Source organism: Notechis scutatus, chromosome 4 (genome assembly GCF_049901735.1).
Source record: "Notechis scutatus isolate UNSWTSFEM ecotype Mainland chromosome 4, rNotScu1.2, whole genome shotgun sequence".
NCBI lineage: Eukaryota > Metazoa > Chordata > Lepidosauria > Squamata > Elapidae > Notechis > Notechis scutatus.
Window position 1 is genome coordinate 9,307,704 of NC_142012.1, and position 18,162 is coordinate 9,325,865.

At 44.0% G+C, this 18,162-nt stretch overlaps 1 protein-coding gene across 3 annotated transcripts in view; it reads right to left on the reverse strand.

The window, feature by feature from the left end:
* Positions 1-18,162, reverse strand: part of CCDC158 (coiled-coil domain containing 158) — a 75,571-nt gene that overhangs the window by 47,002 nt on the left and 10,407 nt on the right. For all 3 annotated transcript variants that reach the window (XM_087962738.1, XM_087962737.1, XM_087962736.1), the window contains exons 4-9: positions 15,959-16,209; positions 15,106-15,215; positions 11,964-12,291; positions 6,895-6,971; positions 5,613-5,723; positions 3,358-3,472 (exon numbers count right to left, since the gene is read on the reverse strand). In XM_087962738.1, the coding sequence (XP_087818864.1) occupies positions 3,358-3,472; positions 5,613-5,723; positions 6,895-6,971; positions 11,964-12,291; positions 15,106-15,215; positions 15,959-16,209 (992 nt within the window). The remainder of the gene's footprint in view (positions 1-3,357; positions 3,473-5,612; positions 5,724-6,894; positions 6,972-11,963; positions 12,292-15,105; positions 15,216-15,958; positions 16,210-18,162) is intronic.

Here is an 18,162-nt window from a genome sequence, read left to right on the forward strand (position 1 = left end):
GGGCAGAGGCCGGCTGAGCAGTCAGAGGAGGACCCAGGCCCGTCTCCTCTCCATCCTAGGGCACGCAGGGAGGAGAGGATAAGGGAGAGATGTGGTCTACTGGGGAGGAGAGGGCCTTGATCCTTTTCATGGGCTGCAGCTGTGACAACTGGATAAGAGTTTGGACCTGCGTACTGGCAAATGCTAGAAACAAAGTATGTAAATATCTCTAGTTCATAGTTCCTCTCTGAGTTTGGCATCCTTCCCAGTGTGTGCTATCTGTGGACATCCTCCAGCCCTTATCTTGCCTGGTTTGTGTTGCTTTTTTCCTTCTTTGTGTATCTGTGTGGGAGTTGGTTTTTTTTTTGTCTTCCGTCAAAGTTATTCGGAGCTTGGAAGCAAAGTGAAGGAATAAAAGGGGCTTCACCTGTTTTCTGTGACTGTGTTTGTTTTGTATCCCACCCTGGGTCATCACAGGTGTTCGTGCATGCACCAACACAAGGGTGTCCACTGAAGATGGTGTGATGGAAGTTGTGTCTGGTCACACACGAAAACCAGGTAGCGCTTCAATCACATTGCCATAGCTGCCATCTTGATATTTTTTTTCCCACCACAACCTGCAGATACTTTCGTCTCAGTATAAACCAGCTCAGAAATAATGAGCAGATCAAAGGCTAATTAACAGAATTTTAACAGAACAAGGGACCTTGGAGGACTTCTAGTCCAACCCACTGCTCAAACAGGAAACTCTATAACCATTTCAGACAAATGGTTGTCCAATTTCTTGTTAAAAACCTCCAAACTACTGTAGTACTTATTAGAAACCTGTCAGGCTAGTATTGTTCATGGTCTATCCGGGAATTTTGAGAAAAATACAGAAAGATTTCAGTTGCAATAGTACATATAGTTAAGTTGAAATAAATATGACAACAAATTAAGCCACCATTCTGTGCATGTCGGAAACCTTGGAGAAAGCTTATTGAACTAACCAGGGATTATTTCCGAGTAGGCATAGACCAGTAACTGAAATTTCCTTCGTCCAGTGTATCCGTGTAGTAGGGAAGCAGTAATAATTAACAATAATTATGCGGAATCCGGTGTGACTGAAGTTGGGTGGGCAACGCAGGGATGAGTTTCCCTCATTTTAAAATTCATAGTAGGGTGACGTTATCACTATAAAGCCTGCCAGAAATGTCATAAAAGAAATGTGTTTAAGATCTGGGTTCTCTGGAATAGTGGCCTCCAATCTTTTGGGCACCAGAGACTGGTTCTGTGGAGGGAAGTTTTTCCATGGATCGGAGGGGGTGTGGGTTCACATCAGAGGTGGTATTCAGCAGGTTCTGACCAGTTCTGGAGAACCGGTAGCGGAAATTTTGAGTAGTTCGGAGAACCGGTAGCGGAAATGTTGAGTAGTTTGGAATACCACCTTGACTGGCCCCACCCCCATCTATTCTCTGCTTCCCAAATCCCAGCTGATCAGCTGGGACTTCTTTAGTTGCCCTGCACAGGAGAACAGAGCTGGAAAGCAGGTTATTGGGGTGGGGAGGGGAGATTTTGCAGTAATCTTCCCCCTGGAGTGGGGAGGGAATGGGGATTTTGCAGGATTCTTCCTCTGCCATGCCCACCAAGCCAAGTCACACCCACACTAAGCCACGCCCACAGAACCGGTAGTAAAATATTTGAATCCCACCACTGGTTCACGTGCTACCTGGATCCCACGGATGGGGCTTCGCTTGTTTGCACTGGGAGTTGGAAACCCCTACACTAGAACTCTTCACCTAGCTAGGCCACCAAAATGGCAAGATAAATGGTTGGCTGATGTTAAAGTCACAGAGTCTAGATTCAGTCTTTAGATGGCAGGTAGGGAAATAGACAGGGGTGGGCTTTTAGCAAGGGGCTCTCTGCACTAATAACTGGCCAGGTGGGCATGGCTAGGTGGTCATGTGACTGGGGTGTGGCCAATTTGACTTCGCTTCTTTGCCCTAATTACCTAAAAAAAGGTAATATACCAAAAAGTGGTTTATTATTTTGTGCATTTAATTTAATACTTAAATAAAATACTGGGTGAAACCAGGCTTAATAGCAGTGACTGTGAGAGGGATCTTAGTGGAGTTTCTGGTGAGTTACGTGATTCTTATTATTTGAGAATTAATCCCCTCGGAGGCTAGTGGCTATATTATCTTCTCTCTCTCTCTCTCTCTCTCTCTAGCTGAATGGATTGTTTATCTAGCTTGCAACACTTTTACGAGGTGTGAAATGCTCTTGGCTGAACGCCCAGAAAGGAAAAAAGCCTCCAAAAAAGGTGTTGGTTTATTATTCTAGTCTCTCTGAGGTTATTGAGGGCAGCCCGCCCCTGGACACAGAGCAGCTGTTAAAATATTTCAGTTTACGATACCAAGGAGTGCCTCAGGTGCTCTCTGGGATGAACCCCTCATCTTTCATTTTTAGAAAATATTCAGTCCTGGATGTATCTGTGTCTCGATATGACACATACAAGCCTCTTGAGAGGAAGAATTGCAAATGGCGAAACTCCACAGGTTTTTGACAGAAGCGAAGCTGGAAATAATTTTACAAGATAGGAAGAGAGGTCCGGAAAGGGGAAAAAAAGAAAAAAAAAGAAAGACCAGCTACCAACAAAATGTCCAGTTTGGTTTCCTCAGGAAATTCAGAGCATCCCTGATTCTCATGGGCTTCTGGAAGGCCATTAAGAGTTGTCTTTTCTCCCTGGTGAACTTTGAAACCCCCCACAGGTAGATCCCTTGAAATTTCAATTCAATTAGATTCAGAATCGAGATGGAAGGGACCTTAGAGGTCTTCTAGCCCAACCCCCTGTTCAAGCATTTCAAACGATCGCTAAGCAACGCCTCGTAACTTGAGGGCAACTTGCACTGATGATTTTTTTTACAGTGTCTCAGAATACAGACAGTCCTCAGCTTACGACTGAGCCCGGCATTTATGTCACTAAGCGAGACAGTGGTTAAGTGAATTTTGTCCCACTTTACAACCTTTCTAGTCCCAGTGGTTCAGTGAGTCGCTGTGGCCGTTACGTTAGTAAAAAGTTTGTATGGCGAATCCAGCTTCCCCGTTGACTTTGCTTGCCAGGAGGTCACTAAAGGTCATAAATAGGAGCCCGTTGCAATGGTCATAAATAGGAGCCCGTTGCCTGGCGTCTGAATGTTGACCACGTGACCACGGGATGCTGCAACGGTCCTAAGTGTGAAAAACACACTTTTTTTCAGAGCCGTTGTAACTTTGAACGGTCACTAAATGAACTGTTGTAAGTTGAGGACTACCTGTGGTCAGGAAATGAGCTGTGTTTATAATCATCAGGGTGAATTTCGCCCACATTTCACAGGTCACGAACCCTCTTGCACTCACCTTATCCTGGGACATTCTCATGGCTTCCCGTAGCTCAGAGCGCAGTTGTGAAATCGTGCCTTCCAGCTGACTGATCTGGCGCAAATACAGAGATTTCTGATTTTTGGCTTGTTCTCTGAGAATAAAGAAAGGAAATCAAACCCAAATGGGAATCTGAAATATTCAGGAGCAGACCACATGGTTATAAAGGTGAGAATGATGCCTGCAATCTAAGCAGACAAGGAGATGTGACAAATCACTGCCCGAAATGCAGTTATTATCCTCTTTTAATGACCCCATAATCCCTTGCAGGGAGGAGTCTAGGCAACTGAATGCAGCTGGCCGAGTGTTTTAATGGCCGGGTGCCCTTCCTGTCACCAATACGGAGTTTTTGTTCAGGTGTGTCCAGAGAGAGAAATATCTGCCTCTACCTAGGATCCTGATTGTGAGGCGAGAGCTCCATCTCCAGGCCACCGCACAGGGGTGGCGTTCAAATTTTTTAACAACCGATTCTGTGGCTGTGGCTATGTGAGCGTGACTAAGTCGGCATGACCATGTGACTGGGTGGGTGTGTTTTCTTTCTTTCTTTCTTTCTTTCTTTCTTTCTTTCTTTCTTTCTTTCTTTCTTTCTTTCTCTTTCTTTCTTTCTTTCCCTCCCTCCCTCCCTCCCCCCTCCTCTCTTTCTTTCTTTCTTTCTTTCTTTCTTTCTTTCTTTCTTTCTTTCTTTCTTTCTTTCTTTCTTTCCTTCCTTCCTTCCTCCCTCCCTCCCTCCCTCCCTCCCTCCCTCCCCTCCTCTCTCTTTCTTTCTTTCTTTCTTTCTTTCTTTCTTTCTTTCTTTCTTTCTTTCTTTCTTTCTTTCTTTCTTTCATTTTTGCAGCAAACCCCCTCCCCCCATTTTTTTTTTTGCCTCCTAGGCCTCAGGGAAGCCTGTTGGGGGGCATTTTTAGTCCCAGAAGGCTTCCCTGGGGCCCAGGAAGGCAAAAAAATGGAGCACAGGGAGGAGCAGCATTCCCTCCCTGCCCCCCCAACCCCTCCACGCGCACCATTTTGCCTCTTAGGCCTCAGGGAAGCCTCCTGGGCGAAGCAGTCAGACAGCAATGGGGATCCTGGCCCAGCTGATCATCGGAACAGCTGATCGTTGGGAGGAGAGAAAAAAGAAATACCTTAATACTGGGCGGGGGAGAACACAGTCAGCGATGTTGTGAATGCGCGATAAGGACTGACTGGGAGGGGAGGGGCAGAGAGGGGCGGGGCCAGCCAGGGGACATGATTTGCTAGTTCTCCAAACTGTGCAGAATCGTAACAACCGGTTCGATAAAACCGGTCCAAACCGGTAGAATCCCACCCGCTGCCACCGCACCACTCCTGCAGTTTTGCAGTTATGGCAAATAAATATTGTACGTGCAGTTTGAAGAGCTTGATAAATGGTTGGGGGAGGGAAGGAAACAGGTATGTCCATTCGTGCGGGCCGTTGTGCCTTGCGCCTTCTATGCCTCCGAGGGCCAGGACCCTGGGACAAAGAGCCTGATGGGAGGAGGTCACCACGCTGTGCTGAAGGCTTTCTCTTTCATTCTTTGGCTGGAATGCCTGAAACAAGAGTTCCGATGGCCAGACTGGGTGTCTTACATTAACTCAGCTGAATGTCTGTGGAGATTGTCAATCATCCAGGTGACGGTTGTCCCCAAGGTGCTTCCCCCACCTCACCCCCAAAGGGCAAGTGGATGTTGCCTTTGAGATATGTTTGAAGAAGCTTGTTGGATGAGAAGAGAAATGTTTTCAAAGGAGACAAAAAACAAGGAAGTTCAGTTGCCCTTTGGAATAAGCAACTTTGGGGCATTTGGTTCAGAGATGGGTATTCAGCCGGTTCTGACCAGTTCTGGAGAACCGGTAGCAGAAATTTTGAGTAGTTTGGAGAACCGGCAAATCCCACCTCTGACTGGCCCTGCCCCCATCTATCCTCTGCCTCCCATTGAGTCCCAGCTGATTGTCTGGATCTTCTTTGGTTGTCCTGTACAAGAGAACGGAGCTGGAAAGCAGGTTAGTGAGGTGGGGAGGGAGTGGGGATTTTGCAGCAACCTCCCCCTGCCACGCCCACCAAGCCACGCCCACAGAACCAGTAGTAAAAATAATGTTGAATCCCACCATTGATTTGCTTTAGATGTGCTGGCTGGGAAATTCTGGGCAGTTGAACTCCGCAGGTCTTAAAGTGGCCAAGTTTCATAAAACTCTGCTCGGGAACATTTGGTGGGATGCCCCTTTGGAAGTGTTTTACGTACTGAATGATTTCCATCTGGCTTTGAATGTTGCTGGCGTGGCTGTGGGAAGCCTTCGCTGCCTCCCTCAGTACTTCCAAATCCTGCTCATGTTCGCCGATCAGCCTCTCAACGCTGTTATTAAAACAGAATGAAAACGAAAAAGGCCATAAAGTCATAGTGCTAAAGCACCTGCGATCTAATGCGCCGATTATCTCTCCCCAAGCCTTAGCAGGATCAAGTTAGAAATCTAGGATAAAACACGGCAAATAGGAAAAGATTTTTGCCATGAGAATATATACAGGTAGCCCTCGGCTTACAATGGTTCATTTAGTGACCGTTCGACGCTGAAAAATGTGACTTATGACTGTTTTTTTAATCGTTGCCACCTTTGCAGTATCCCCAGGATCATGTGACCAAAGTTCAGGCACTTGGCAACTATTTCACATTTATGATGGTCGCAATGTCCCGGGGTCGTGTCGATCCCCTTTTGTGACCTTCTGACAAGCGAAGTCAATGGGGAAGCCAGACGGAGATCGAGGGGGGGCGGCTTCATTGGCTTGGGAGGAAAATGGGGAGGAGCAAGCCCAGTCAGGCCGGGCCCTTTCGGGATTGGGACAGCTTGTAAGCAGGGAGGAAGAGGGACAGGATGACCAACAGAGGCTAAGCAGCGAACATGAGAGACGGAGCTCAGGCGATGAGCAAGGACCGCCCCCTCCTGATCTACGAGCACGGAGAGTGGAGAGAAGGGGAGAAGGGGAGAACAGCGCAGACTGACCCGGCTACTTGGGAGGAGAGCACCCCACCCCTCTTCACAAGACACCTGGAGACAGAGACTTAAGGAGACGCTGTGAGGAGAGGCACTTGTCGGGAACGAATGCTGAATTCCAGGAGTGTTGAGTGCCAACGTTGGAACTTTCTTGGATTCCTTGCATTCTTGCTGGATTTCTTGCTTTGCGGCCGTGGTGCTCACAGCATTGGGACTACCTGCAGCCAGAGGCTGTTGAGGCATGTGTGTGTGTGTGTGTGTGAGAGAGAGATCACTTTGCTCTGGGACTTGCCAGAAAGGTGGGAGCGTTTGGAGAAATTTGGAGCAATAAAGGGGTGGTTTGAACTGCCAGCTGCCTGTGTGACCTCTGTGCCGTGCCCTGGGTCATCACACTGCCTTTCTTGACAATCATACTTTTCCTCCCCATCGTGGTGGTAAGTCGAGGACCATCTGTAATCTGCTGTGGGAACTTTCTTGATGAGTGACAGGAAAGTGATATGAAATACATTCAGAACGAAGAAACCGGAAATGGCATACCTGTCCTGATGTTGCTGAAGCAAAATTTCAGTTTTCGACTCTGATTCTCTCTGCATCATATCCATTTGCTCTTCCAGCTGATAAAAATGTCACAAGTTATGGATGATTAAAATTTATTTTAATACAAGCAACTATATAGCGTAAATGACAAAAGAATTTTCCTCAGCACTCAAGAGGACTGTGGCCCGTTTATGAAACGTGGGTGCTGAGACAGATAAGAGGAATAGCCTCACGGTTGTTGAGTATCTGTTTTTACACTTACATTGACAATCATTTTCATTCTGCCTCAATCAATATTTACTTCCTCCTATTGCCAGGGCTGATAACATGTTTTCTGAGGAATTCCATCGACATTTCCATAAGATAGCATTAGATGGTCCCTCACTCCTGTTTTCTCTGACTACAGGTGGTCCTCTGCTTACAACAGTTCATTTAGTGACCGTTTTAAGTTACAACGGCACTGGAAAAAGTGACTTATGATCATTTTTCACACTTATGACCAGTGGTGGGATTGAACCGGTTTAACAGCCGGTTCAAACACACACATGCAGCATTTGAAAACCTCCCATTTTTAGCTTTAATATCTCCCTTCTACTGCAGCCCCAGTGAGTAAAACAGCTGAGGTGCAGCAAAACTGCCCTACCGCGTGAATCGGCTGAGCTGGAAAACAGAGAAATAAAGGACAGACTAGTGCAGGGGCGAGTGGGCGGGGCCAAATGAACGCCGGAGCTACTGGTTTGCCTGAACTGGGCCGAACTGGTAGAATCCCACCCTTGCTTATGACCAGAGGTGGTATTCAGCAGGTTCTGACCAGTTCTGGAGAACCGGTAGCGGAAATTTTGAGTACCGGCAAATATCACCTCTGACTGGCCCCTCCCCCTCTATTCTCTGCCTCCCATTGAGTCCCAGCTGATTGGCTGGCTCTTCTTTCGTTGCCCTGCACAGGAAAACAGAGCTGGAAAGCAGGTTAGTGGGGTGGGGAGGGAATGGGGATTTTACAGTATCCTTCCCCTTCACCCACCAAGCCACGCCCGCCAAGCCAAACCATGCCCACCGAGCCACGCCCACAGGACTGGTAGTAAAAAAAAATTGAATCCCACCACTGCTTACAACCATTGCAATGTCCCTATGGTCATGTGATCAAAATTCAGATGCTTGGAAATTGACTCCTCTTTATGATGGTTGCAATGTCCTGGGGGGGGGTGGGGGTGTCATGCGATCCTCTTTTGCAACCTTCCGACAAGCAATGTCCATGTGGGAAGCTGGATTCACTTCACAACCATATTCCTAACTTAACAACGGCGGTGGTAAATTCACTTAACAAGTGTCTTGCTTAGCAGCAGAAACGTTGGACTCAATCTGGTCATAAACTGAGGGAAGTTTCCCAGCAACAAAGGTCATAAAATGGGGCAAATAATTCACTTTCACCCAGCAGTGGTGGGATTCAATTTTTTTTTACCACCGATTCTATGGGTGTGGCTTGGTGAGCGTGGGCGGGGAAGGATAGTCAATGATGACATCACAACTGTCCGAAACATCATCAGAAATTATCAAGCATCAACCATCTCCGCTGATGAAATACTTGACATTTCCCGCATCGACCGAGAGCTCAAAATAGAGACGGCTCTGTGGCCCCCACGCTTGTGCAGGGTCATTTGCAAAAGCGAATCAAGCAAACGTAAATTCATTTATACTATAAACTCACTCGCCAAAACCAACACCAACCACAAGAACCTCCGTTGCCGCCCTGACCTAACCATACAGCAACGTGCCCGCTCCCGTGTACTCCGCATCGAACTCAAAAACCGTCTAGACAATGGAGAGAAGGACCTGTACATTGACTACCATGCTGACTGTATCAAAAGTAAGCCACGCAAACCCAATTCTCAACTTTTACCCTCAACCACAACCCTACCTCAACCCATCCACCATCACCCAAGACTAGGCATGCGCGCCCAACTACCTCAATTCTAACTACTGCCGGACTTAAATGCAAACTACTCAATACAAGAAGCCTCGTGAATAAAATACCTGAATTTCTCATCCTCCTTAATACGGCTAACTTGACATTATATTTGTCTGTGAAACATGGCTCAATGCATCTCTCCCGACTCCATTACCACAGTAACAGACTATCATGTTTACCGATCAGATCGTGAAAATCGTCGAGGAGGTGGTGTTGCTATATTCTATAAAAATCTTACATCTAAAAAATATCCAAGTTACCCAGAGCTGCCTTCCTGAAACCATCATCTGTGAACTATCCTTAAATATCACAATTCGATTCTTACTATGTTACAGAGCACCTGATTATGACATCGAACATGTAAACAAGCTAAATACATTACTAACATGGGCTACATCCTGCCCATACCCTTTTATCTTTCTTGGAGATTTCAATCTACCTCATATCGACTGGACCTAAATAATTGTACAACTGAAATCATACACACAACCTTCTACAATGCTATTACAAATCTGGGACTGGAACAACTAGTAACCAACAACACTAGACTAAACAACTGCCTCGATCTCATCTTCTGCAATAGTTTGAATTTAATTTACGGAATACAAACTAAAGAACCCCTTTTCCAGCAGTGACACAATATGATTGATTTTTGTCTCAACATCGTCCACACGAAAATCACCTCAATGATGTAATCCCAATTATAACTTCAAAAAGGCAACTATGATCTTATAGACAACGACCTCTCATCCCTTGATTGGCAATCTCTATTCTCTGGATGCAATACCGTTGAAGACCATTACAACATATTCTTACTTGAAATCAAAAGAGTCATCATACTATATGTTCCAACAACAACTCCCAAAACAAAACAAAAAGAAGATTACCCATATCAATAATGAAACTTCAATCCAAAAAGAGATCACTTTGGCGGAAAAACAAATCTGGTCACGTTGCCAATTTCAAAAACCGATACAAAACTTATGCCACCAGATAAAGACCGAATGCACCAATTATCACATTAAACAAGAAGAAAACCTTCTAAGCACCAATTCCACCGTGCTTTTTACAATTTTGTAAACAACAAACTAAAAGACTCAAGGTCCATCCTCCCTTGATAGGACCTGATGGTAAAGACTGCAACGCGACACCATTAAAGCCAACATCTTAACACATTCTTCGGCTCAGTATTTGTAAACAGCAATGGATCTTGCCCAGTATTTCCTAACCGTACCACAGATAACAACAATGACCTAATACATATCGATTTCACAGAAGACAATGTTGAAAAATCACTACGCAATCTAAAACCATCTCTATCTATTGGACTGGATGGAATATGTGAAAAATCTTTCAGGACCAGCTCCTTGCCTAACCTATGGTCACAAGCCACAGTCATCCCCATCTTCAAAAAGGAGACCCAAGCCTAGTTGAAAATCTCCTTATGCTGCGTCACCTGCAAAGTCATGGAATCAATTATTAACCAATCCATCATCCTCCACTTAGAGACAAACAACCTACTCTCCAATAAACAATTTGGTTTCAGAAAAAAACTATCCTGTAATCTGCAACTCTTACACTGCAAAAACATATGGACGACACAACTCGACCAGGGCAAAGCAATAGACGCAATCTACATAGACTTCTGTAAAGCCTTTGATTCAGTGGTACACGACAAACTACTCCTAAAAATAAAATCCTATGGTATATCTGGACAACTGAATAACTGGATAGAAGCATTCCTATCAAACAGACAACAAATGGTCAAAATCGGAGAGTCCTATCAAATCCAGTACCTGTCAATAGTGGTGTCCCTCAGGGTAGTGTTCTAGGACCAACTCTCTTCATACTCTACATAAACGACCTCTGTGATCATATTAAGAGCAATTGCGTTCTCTTCGCTGATGATGTAAAACTGTTCAATACTACAGACAATACTGCTACCCTACAAAAAGATCTTGACTATGTATCCGAATGGTCAAACAAATGGCAACTTCAAATCTCAACAAATAAATGCTCTGTCTTACATATTGGCAAAAAAATCAGAAAATAAAATACAAGCTGAATAGTCAAGATCTTGTTGATGACCCAAGCTCTATAAAGGACCTTGGAATACTCACCTCTAATGATCTGAGTGCTAGAGCCCACTGCAACTACATAGCCAAAAAGGCATTAAGAGTTGTTAACCTAATCCTACGTAGCTTTTTCTCTGGTAATATCACACTACTAACCAGAGCATACAAAACATTTGCTAGACCAATACTCGAATACAGTTCATCAGTCTGGAACCCACATTACGTATCTGATATTAGCACAATTGAGAAAGTCCAGAAATATTTCACAAGAAGAGTTCTCCACTCTTCTACTCATTGTAGAATACCTTATGCCACCAGACTTGAAATTCTAGAACTAGAAAACCTTGAATTACGCCGTCTTCGGTCTGACTTAAGCATGGTATATAAAATCATACATTGCAATGTCCTACCTGTCAATGAATACTTCAACTTCAACCATAACAACACAAGAGCACACAATAGATACAAACTCAAAGTAAACCGCACCAAACTTGATTGCAGGAAATACGACTTCAGCAATAGAGTAGTCAATGTCTGGAATACTCTACCCGACTCTGTAGTCTCTTCCCAAACCCCAAAAACTTTAACCTTAGACTGTCTACCATTGACCTCACCCCTTTCCTAAGAGGTCTGTAGGGGCGTGCATAAGCACACCAACGTGCCTACCGTCCCTGTCCTATTGTTTCTCTATTCTTTTATTTTCCTTATATGTACCCATCTCATGTATTCACAACTATGTATACACTTATACTTATTATCTTGTAAACAATTGACAAATCAAATAAATAAATAAAATAAAAATAGTGTAAAATCTCCAGTCAGAGGCGGTATTTGCCGGTTCTCCGAACTATTCAAAATTTCCGCTACCGGTTCTCCAGAACAGGTCAGAACCTGCTGAATACCACCTCTGTCACCCAGCAACATAAACGTTGCGTTCAGTTGTGATCGTAAGTCGATGCACTACCTGTACATTTCCAAATTTGGGGTGAAGATAAGCAACTTAAGAAGGGGGGGAAAAAATCACGTACTGGGACAAACTGGGATTTCAAACGCAACACCTCCGTTTCAAAGTCCTGGAGAATCCTGGCGAAAGCAGCGGGCAGGTAGGAGATACGGAGACTGGCAACACTTTCGTATCCATACGTCTTCTGGTCTGGACCCCCTTCGTAGTGCAGGAGAAGATTGCGGAGCTGTTCAAACACCTCGTCGTGGCCCTGGACCAATTTTTTCAGATAATCAATCTGGCTACTGGATTCCTTTATCATTTCCTCCTGAAGCAGGCTGGCCGTCTGCAACTCGTCCACCGTGGCCCTCAGCCTGCTATTGTGACCTTCTTGCGATTGGGATTCCTTTCGTCTGTTGGTCAGGAAAGAATCCAACCCTCCCCACCAAAAAAGAGTGAAGAGAAGAAAAACAAAGATGATCAGAGGGCAATAGAATAGTAAATATAAAATAATGGTAATGATATCTTATAATTGATTATTATGGAAGGAATTACAGCATCATGTAAGTTAGTATTTGTAAAAATTTGAGATTTGCTTGAAAAGGACAATGTGAACTTGCAACTAAAGTCTAATGATGATGTAATGATAACATAACGTGATATGGAAAGTTGATTAGTATAATATGAATATAAATTTAAATCTAAGAGGGAAAGACGATAGATATTGGGCACAAGAAATATGTACCAACCGACACACTGTATAATTGAAAGAAGATTTTATTTGTTGTTTTGCGTTTATGTTTGTTGTTAAAACATAAAAAAACTTTTTACAAAAAGAAAAGATGACCAGAGGATTGGAGGTTAAAACTTACAAAGAACGTTTGAATTGAGTATGTCTTGTTTAATGAAAAGGAGGATTAAGGGAGACATGATAGCAGTGTTCCAGTATCTCAGGGGCTGCCCCAAAGAAGAGGAAGTCAAGCTATTCTCCAAAGCACCGGAGGGCAGGACAAGAAGCAAAGGATGGAAACTAATCAAGGAGAGAAGCAACCTAGAACTAAGGAGGAATTTCCTGACAGTGAGCACAATAAACCATTGGAGTGACTTGCCTCCAAAAATTGTGGGTGCTCCATCACTGGAGGTTTTTAAGAAGAGACAACCATTTGTCTGAAATACCATAGAGTTTCTGCTTGAGCAGGGGGTTGGGTAGTAAACCTCTAAGGTTCCTTCCAACTCTGTGATAGCAATAGTAGTTAGATTTATATATTGCTTCACAGTGTTTTACAGTCTTCTCTAAGTGGTTTACAGAATCAGCCTATTGCCCCCAACAATCTGGCTCCTCATTTTACCTACTTCAGAAGGATGGAAGTCTGAGTGAACCTGGAGCCTGGTGAGATTCGAACTATCAAATACTGCATTCAGCCAGCAGTCAGCTCTTAGGCTTATATACCGCTCTATAGCGCTTTACAGATCGGTTTACAGTGTCAGCATATTGACCTCAACAATCTGGGTCCTCATTTTATCAACTTTGGAAGGATGGAGGGCTGAGTCCACCCAGAGCCACAGCAGGATCGAACTCCTGGCTGTGGGCAAAATTAGCCTGCAATACTGCATTCTAACCAATCACACTTGGCCAATAAAGAGCCACTATCACAAATCAACCATGCTTTGGTTTTCATATTCTTGACTCTTCTGTATCTTTCTATTCTATTCTATTCTATTCTATTCTATTCTATTCTATTCTATTCTATTCTATTCTATTCTATTCTATTCTATTCTATTCTATTCTATTCTATTCTATTACTATTTCTTATGATTCTTGACTCTTGACGAATGTATCTTTTCTTTTATGTACACTGAGAGCATTTGCACCAAGACAAATTCCTTGGGTGTCCAATCACACTTGGCCAATAAAAATTCTATTCTATTCTATTCTGTTCTGTTCTATTCTATTCTATTCTATTCTATTCTATTCTATTCTATTCTATTCTATTCTATTCTATTCTATTCTATCTAGTCTAGTCTAGTCTAGTCTAGTCTATTCTATTCTATTCTATCCTGTCCCATTCCATATCATCTGTTCTATTCTATTCTATTCTATTCTATTCTATTCTATTCTATTCTATTCTATTCTATTCTATCCTATCTATTCTATCCTATCCTATCCCATTCCATATCATCTGTTCTATTCTATTCTATTCTGTTCTGTTCTGTTCTGTTCTGTTCTATTCTATTCCATTCCATCCATCCCATCCATCCATCTATCCTATCCTATCCTATTCAACCCATTCCATTCCATTCCATATCATCTATTCTGTTCTATCCTATCCTATCCTATCCTATCCTATCCTATCCTATCCTATCCTATCCTACCCTATCTATCCTATCCTATCCTATCTATCCTATTCCATTCCATTCCATTCCATTCCATTCCACAAGGATAAGGAGAAGCCCTGCCATTGCTATTGTATTTATTGTTCCCTGTCTGGGAAGATGAGTATCAAGACTGATTCGAACCTTCGCCTAAATTCTGCTTCGCTTGCAGCTTGACAAAGGTGGTGGTGGATTCGAATGCAAGGGTGGGGGGAATGGCCTCCAAGCATCATTGGTTCCCGGGAGACACTGATCCCCCCTCAAGGACAACCCGAGTAGATGTCCCAGCGTGGCCAGCCAGTTCCCATAACCAAATGAACTGAAGAGATTGGTGGACATAATGGACTATGGGTGGCCCATATAGGGAAAGGGAGAATGGATTATGCTTGCTTTTGCGTGGGAAATCCAGAGCTGGTTTTGCTTCTTCTGTGCCAATGTGGTTTATTCAGTAAAATAATGTCCCAGGAGTTTCTTTTTCTGAATTCCCCAACTGGACAGTGGACAGTGAGTTAGAAAGAAAGACTCAGCTGGCTTTGAAATTGTTTCCTACTGAAATCATTTTGGAGCCAACTCAGAAAAAGTAATCACCAAGAAAGATTGACCTGGGAATGGTGACTCTGATCGGTTTAGGCCAGGGGTCTCAAACACAATTTACTTGGGGGCCGCTGGAGGCAGAGTCTGGGTGAGGCTGGGCCACATAATATTATACTTTATATTATACTTTATATTTATATTATACACTAATATTATACTTTCATATCACGGTGGGGGCCACAGGATATCGTCCTGCGGGCCGCAATTGGCCCGCGGGCCGCGAGAATGAGACCTCTGGTTTAGGCTATGAGGAGACTGACCTTAATTCACTAAGGGATTCTTTCTCTCTCATCGCGTTTTCCAGACTCGTCTGCAGCTCAATAATTGATTGCCGTAAAGCGAATTTCTGTTGCTCGTGTTGTTCTGTATTCTACAGGAGATGAAATAAGATAATTAAATAAATGCTAGGAGAAAGGGACAGAGGAAACCGCAAAGAGAGAGAAGCAGGGGAGAGATTTTTCTGGAACAAAAGCAACGGAAAGAAAGTATTCCTTAGGAAACTAATTGACTCAGAGCTTTCCTGCTACAGGTAGTCCTTGACTTACAACCATTTGTTTAGTGACTGAAGTTACAACGGCACTGAAATAAGTGACATGACCTGTTGGACCTGACACCACTTAAATCTCTAATTAGAAATGATCCTTGACTCCATTTGTTGAGAAAGGTACAATGTATTAGAGATCATGTGCATTGCAATATTGCAAAGCCAAAACTGAGAATCGCGCACCAAAATCCCTGAACAGGTTGTTAAGTGAATCTAGCTTCCCCAATGATTTTGCTTGTCAGAAGGTGGCAAAAGGAGATTTATATGAATCCGGGACACTGCAAATGTCATAAATACTTATCTGTTGCCAACCGTCTGAATTTTGATCACATGACCTTGAGGATGTTGCCACGGCCGTAAGTGTGAAAACAGGTCGTCAGTGCCATGCTTTTGAGTGCCACTGTAATTTTGAACGGTCGCTAAATGAATGGTGGTAAGTTGAATATTAACCGTGCAGGTAATTGTACAGAGTTGCCCCGAAAAGAGCTAAACGAGCAGCCTTTAATAAATTTAATAAACAAATAAAGTTTAAAAAATAAAATAAAATTCAGGACAAACTTGATACTTACGTCGCTTAGTTTCTTCTGCAAGTCTCTCACTTGCTGTGCATATTCTCCCAGGATGTTCTCCACCTGCTCTTTCCCAGAAAAGCTAACTGATTTTTTCGGGCTCCTGATCTCCGAGTCATATTTGGAAGGAACTGTCTTCGGAGGACTACTGCTGTGTGAACTAGGAATAGCGTAGGAGGTGGCATCCAGGACTGTACTGCTGTGCTTGTTTAAACTGGACGATGATTTTGGGCTGGTCATCATGTGAACCCCTAAAACACACAGATGGACCAAGAATTAGACAGTAACTGAAGAAAACACAGAATGACATAATGGTGGGAGAAATGGTCATCTCTATTAAATTCATATTAACTGTTTTTATATTTTCTCTTTTTTTTTATTACTCGGTACACCACTCAGAGTCTGCTCTGACCTCAGGCTTCCCCAACAGCGCGAAGCTGAGTCCTCGTCCCAATAAACCCCTTTTATTTGATTTATAATGAATTTCCTCTCCAACAAAGTCCCGGCCAACAGTCTTTCACAATAGTTCCCAATTACAGACTTTTAATCAGGCATGGAGAGTTGCCAGGCCGGTATCTTTCAGATGCCGCAATACTTGCCGGAATGAACTAATCCTGCAAAGTCCCATTCCCCTTTCGCTCCTCTTTTATTCCTTATGGGAGGGGCCATTCACCATCCACCTGTTGTGGTTAGCCGGCCGCAGGTGCAAACGGCTGAGGAGAGCGAGGACTCAGATGAGGGGCCAGGACCATTAGGGAGTGGACTGCTGCCGTCAGAGATTGTGGGGGCTGGAAGCAGTGGTGAGGAGGTTCCCGAGGAGCCTGTGCCAAGTACGCCTGCATGCAGGGTTGCTCATAGAAAAGAGCAGTTACAACAGCACGGGCGACTCGGGAGTAAGGCTGCATGGTAATGGCCTCTCCTTCAAGAAGACAAAAAGCCAGCTTGTGAAACGAACGTTCTTTGCAGAAGGCAAAGACGTTTTGAAACTCCAGCCTCGTGGACATTCCAGTATCCTGAGTTTGTATTTGAAGATTCTTATTTTGCAAATTATTTCTTGTCTGTTATCTTTTGGCAAGCCTCGCACAGTTTGGCAAGGCTTGTGCTTATCACAGCTAATTATTTTGTAAAAGCATTATAAGGTTTCTGTTCCCTTTGGATTGTGTTTGATTTGTTGGAAAAGGGCGTCACCTGTGCCTTTACTCCCAAGTCAGCCTTTGTTCCTCAGCTGTTCCCTTCTTCTGACAACTCTGTGCATGCGCACACTGGGAACAGGCTCCAGCTGTTCTTCTGCCTTACTAATGCCCGACTCTGAAGCCAGCTGATAACTGTCAGATGGCCCTGGTCCCATCTCTGCCTCCAACGCAGAGCACTCGTCAGAGCCTTCCCCAGACTCCAGGACTGGCTCATGTTCCTCCCAAACCTCCTCACTGTCCGAATCTGCAGCCAGTTCCGCTGGGTGCTGTCAGGCCACAACAGAGTCGCTCCAACAGTCAGATAGGCGGCATATAAATTTAATGAAGAAATGAAAAATAAAAGTGATTGCTTATGTCTCTAATCAGCAGTCACAACCATGACACCTGATAAGATAGGGGATAACTGCAGGGGTGGGATTCAATTTTTTTAACAACCGGTTCTGTGGGCGTGGCTTAGTTGGTGGGTGTGGCTTGGTAGTCATGTTATTGGCTGGGCGTGGCCAACTCAATATCACTCTCATCGAGGCACGCATCTCCTCGCCTGGCCTCTCATGACTGTGGGGATGTTGCAACAGTCGTAAGTGTGAAAAATGGTCATAAGTCACTTTTTTCAGTGCCATTGTAACTTTGAATGGTCACTCCACACAAGCAAAGTACCACTAAAAGAGGGGGGGAAAACTCCAGAGAAGTTCCTGAGACAGGAAGTCTAGTCCTGCCAAGAATGTAATAAGGGTTAATGGAGAGGCAGTTTCTGTAAGCAACACCAGAAAGTTTCCTTCCTGCCTTCCTTACAGGATTAGGCCAGTAATTTTTTCTAACAACCGGTTCTCCGAACTGCTTAGAATGTTAACAACCGGTTCTAGTGAATAGGTGCGAACCAATAGAATCCCACCCCTGGATAACTGCTCATAACAGCTTCCCTACATTCATGTGCGCATACACACACACACACAATGTCAAGGTTTTTGCCTTTTTGCCATGATGAGGAATTAACACTTCTCAAACAGTGAG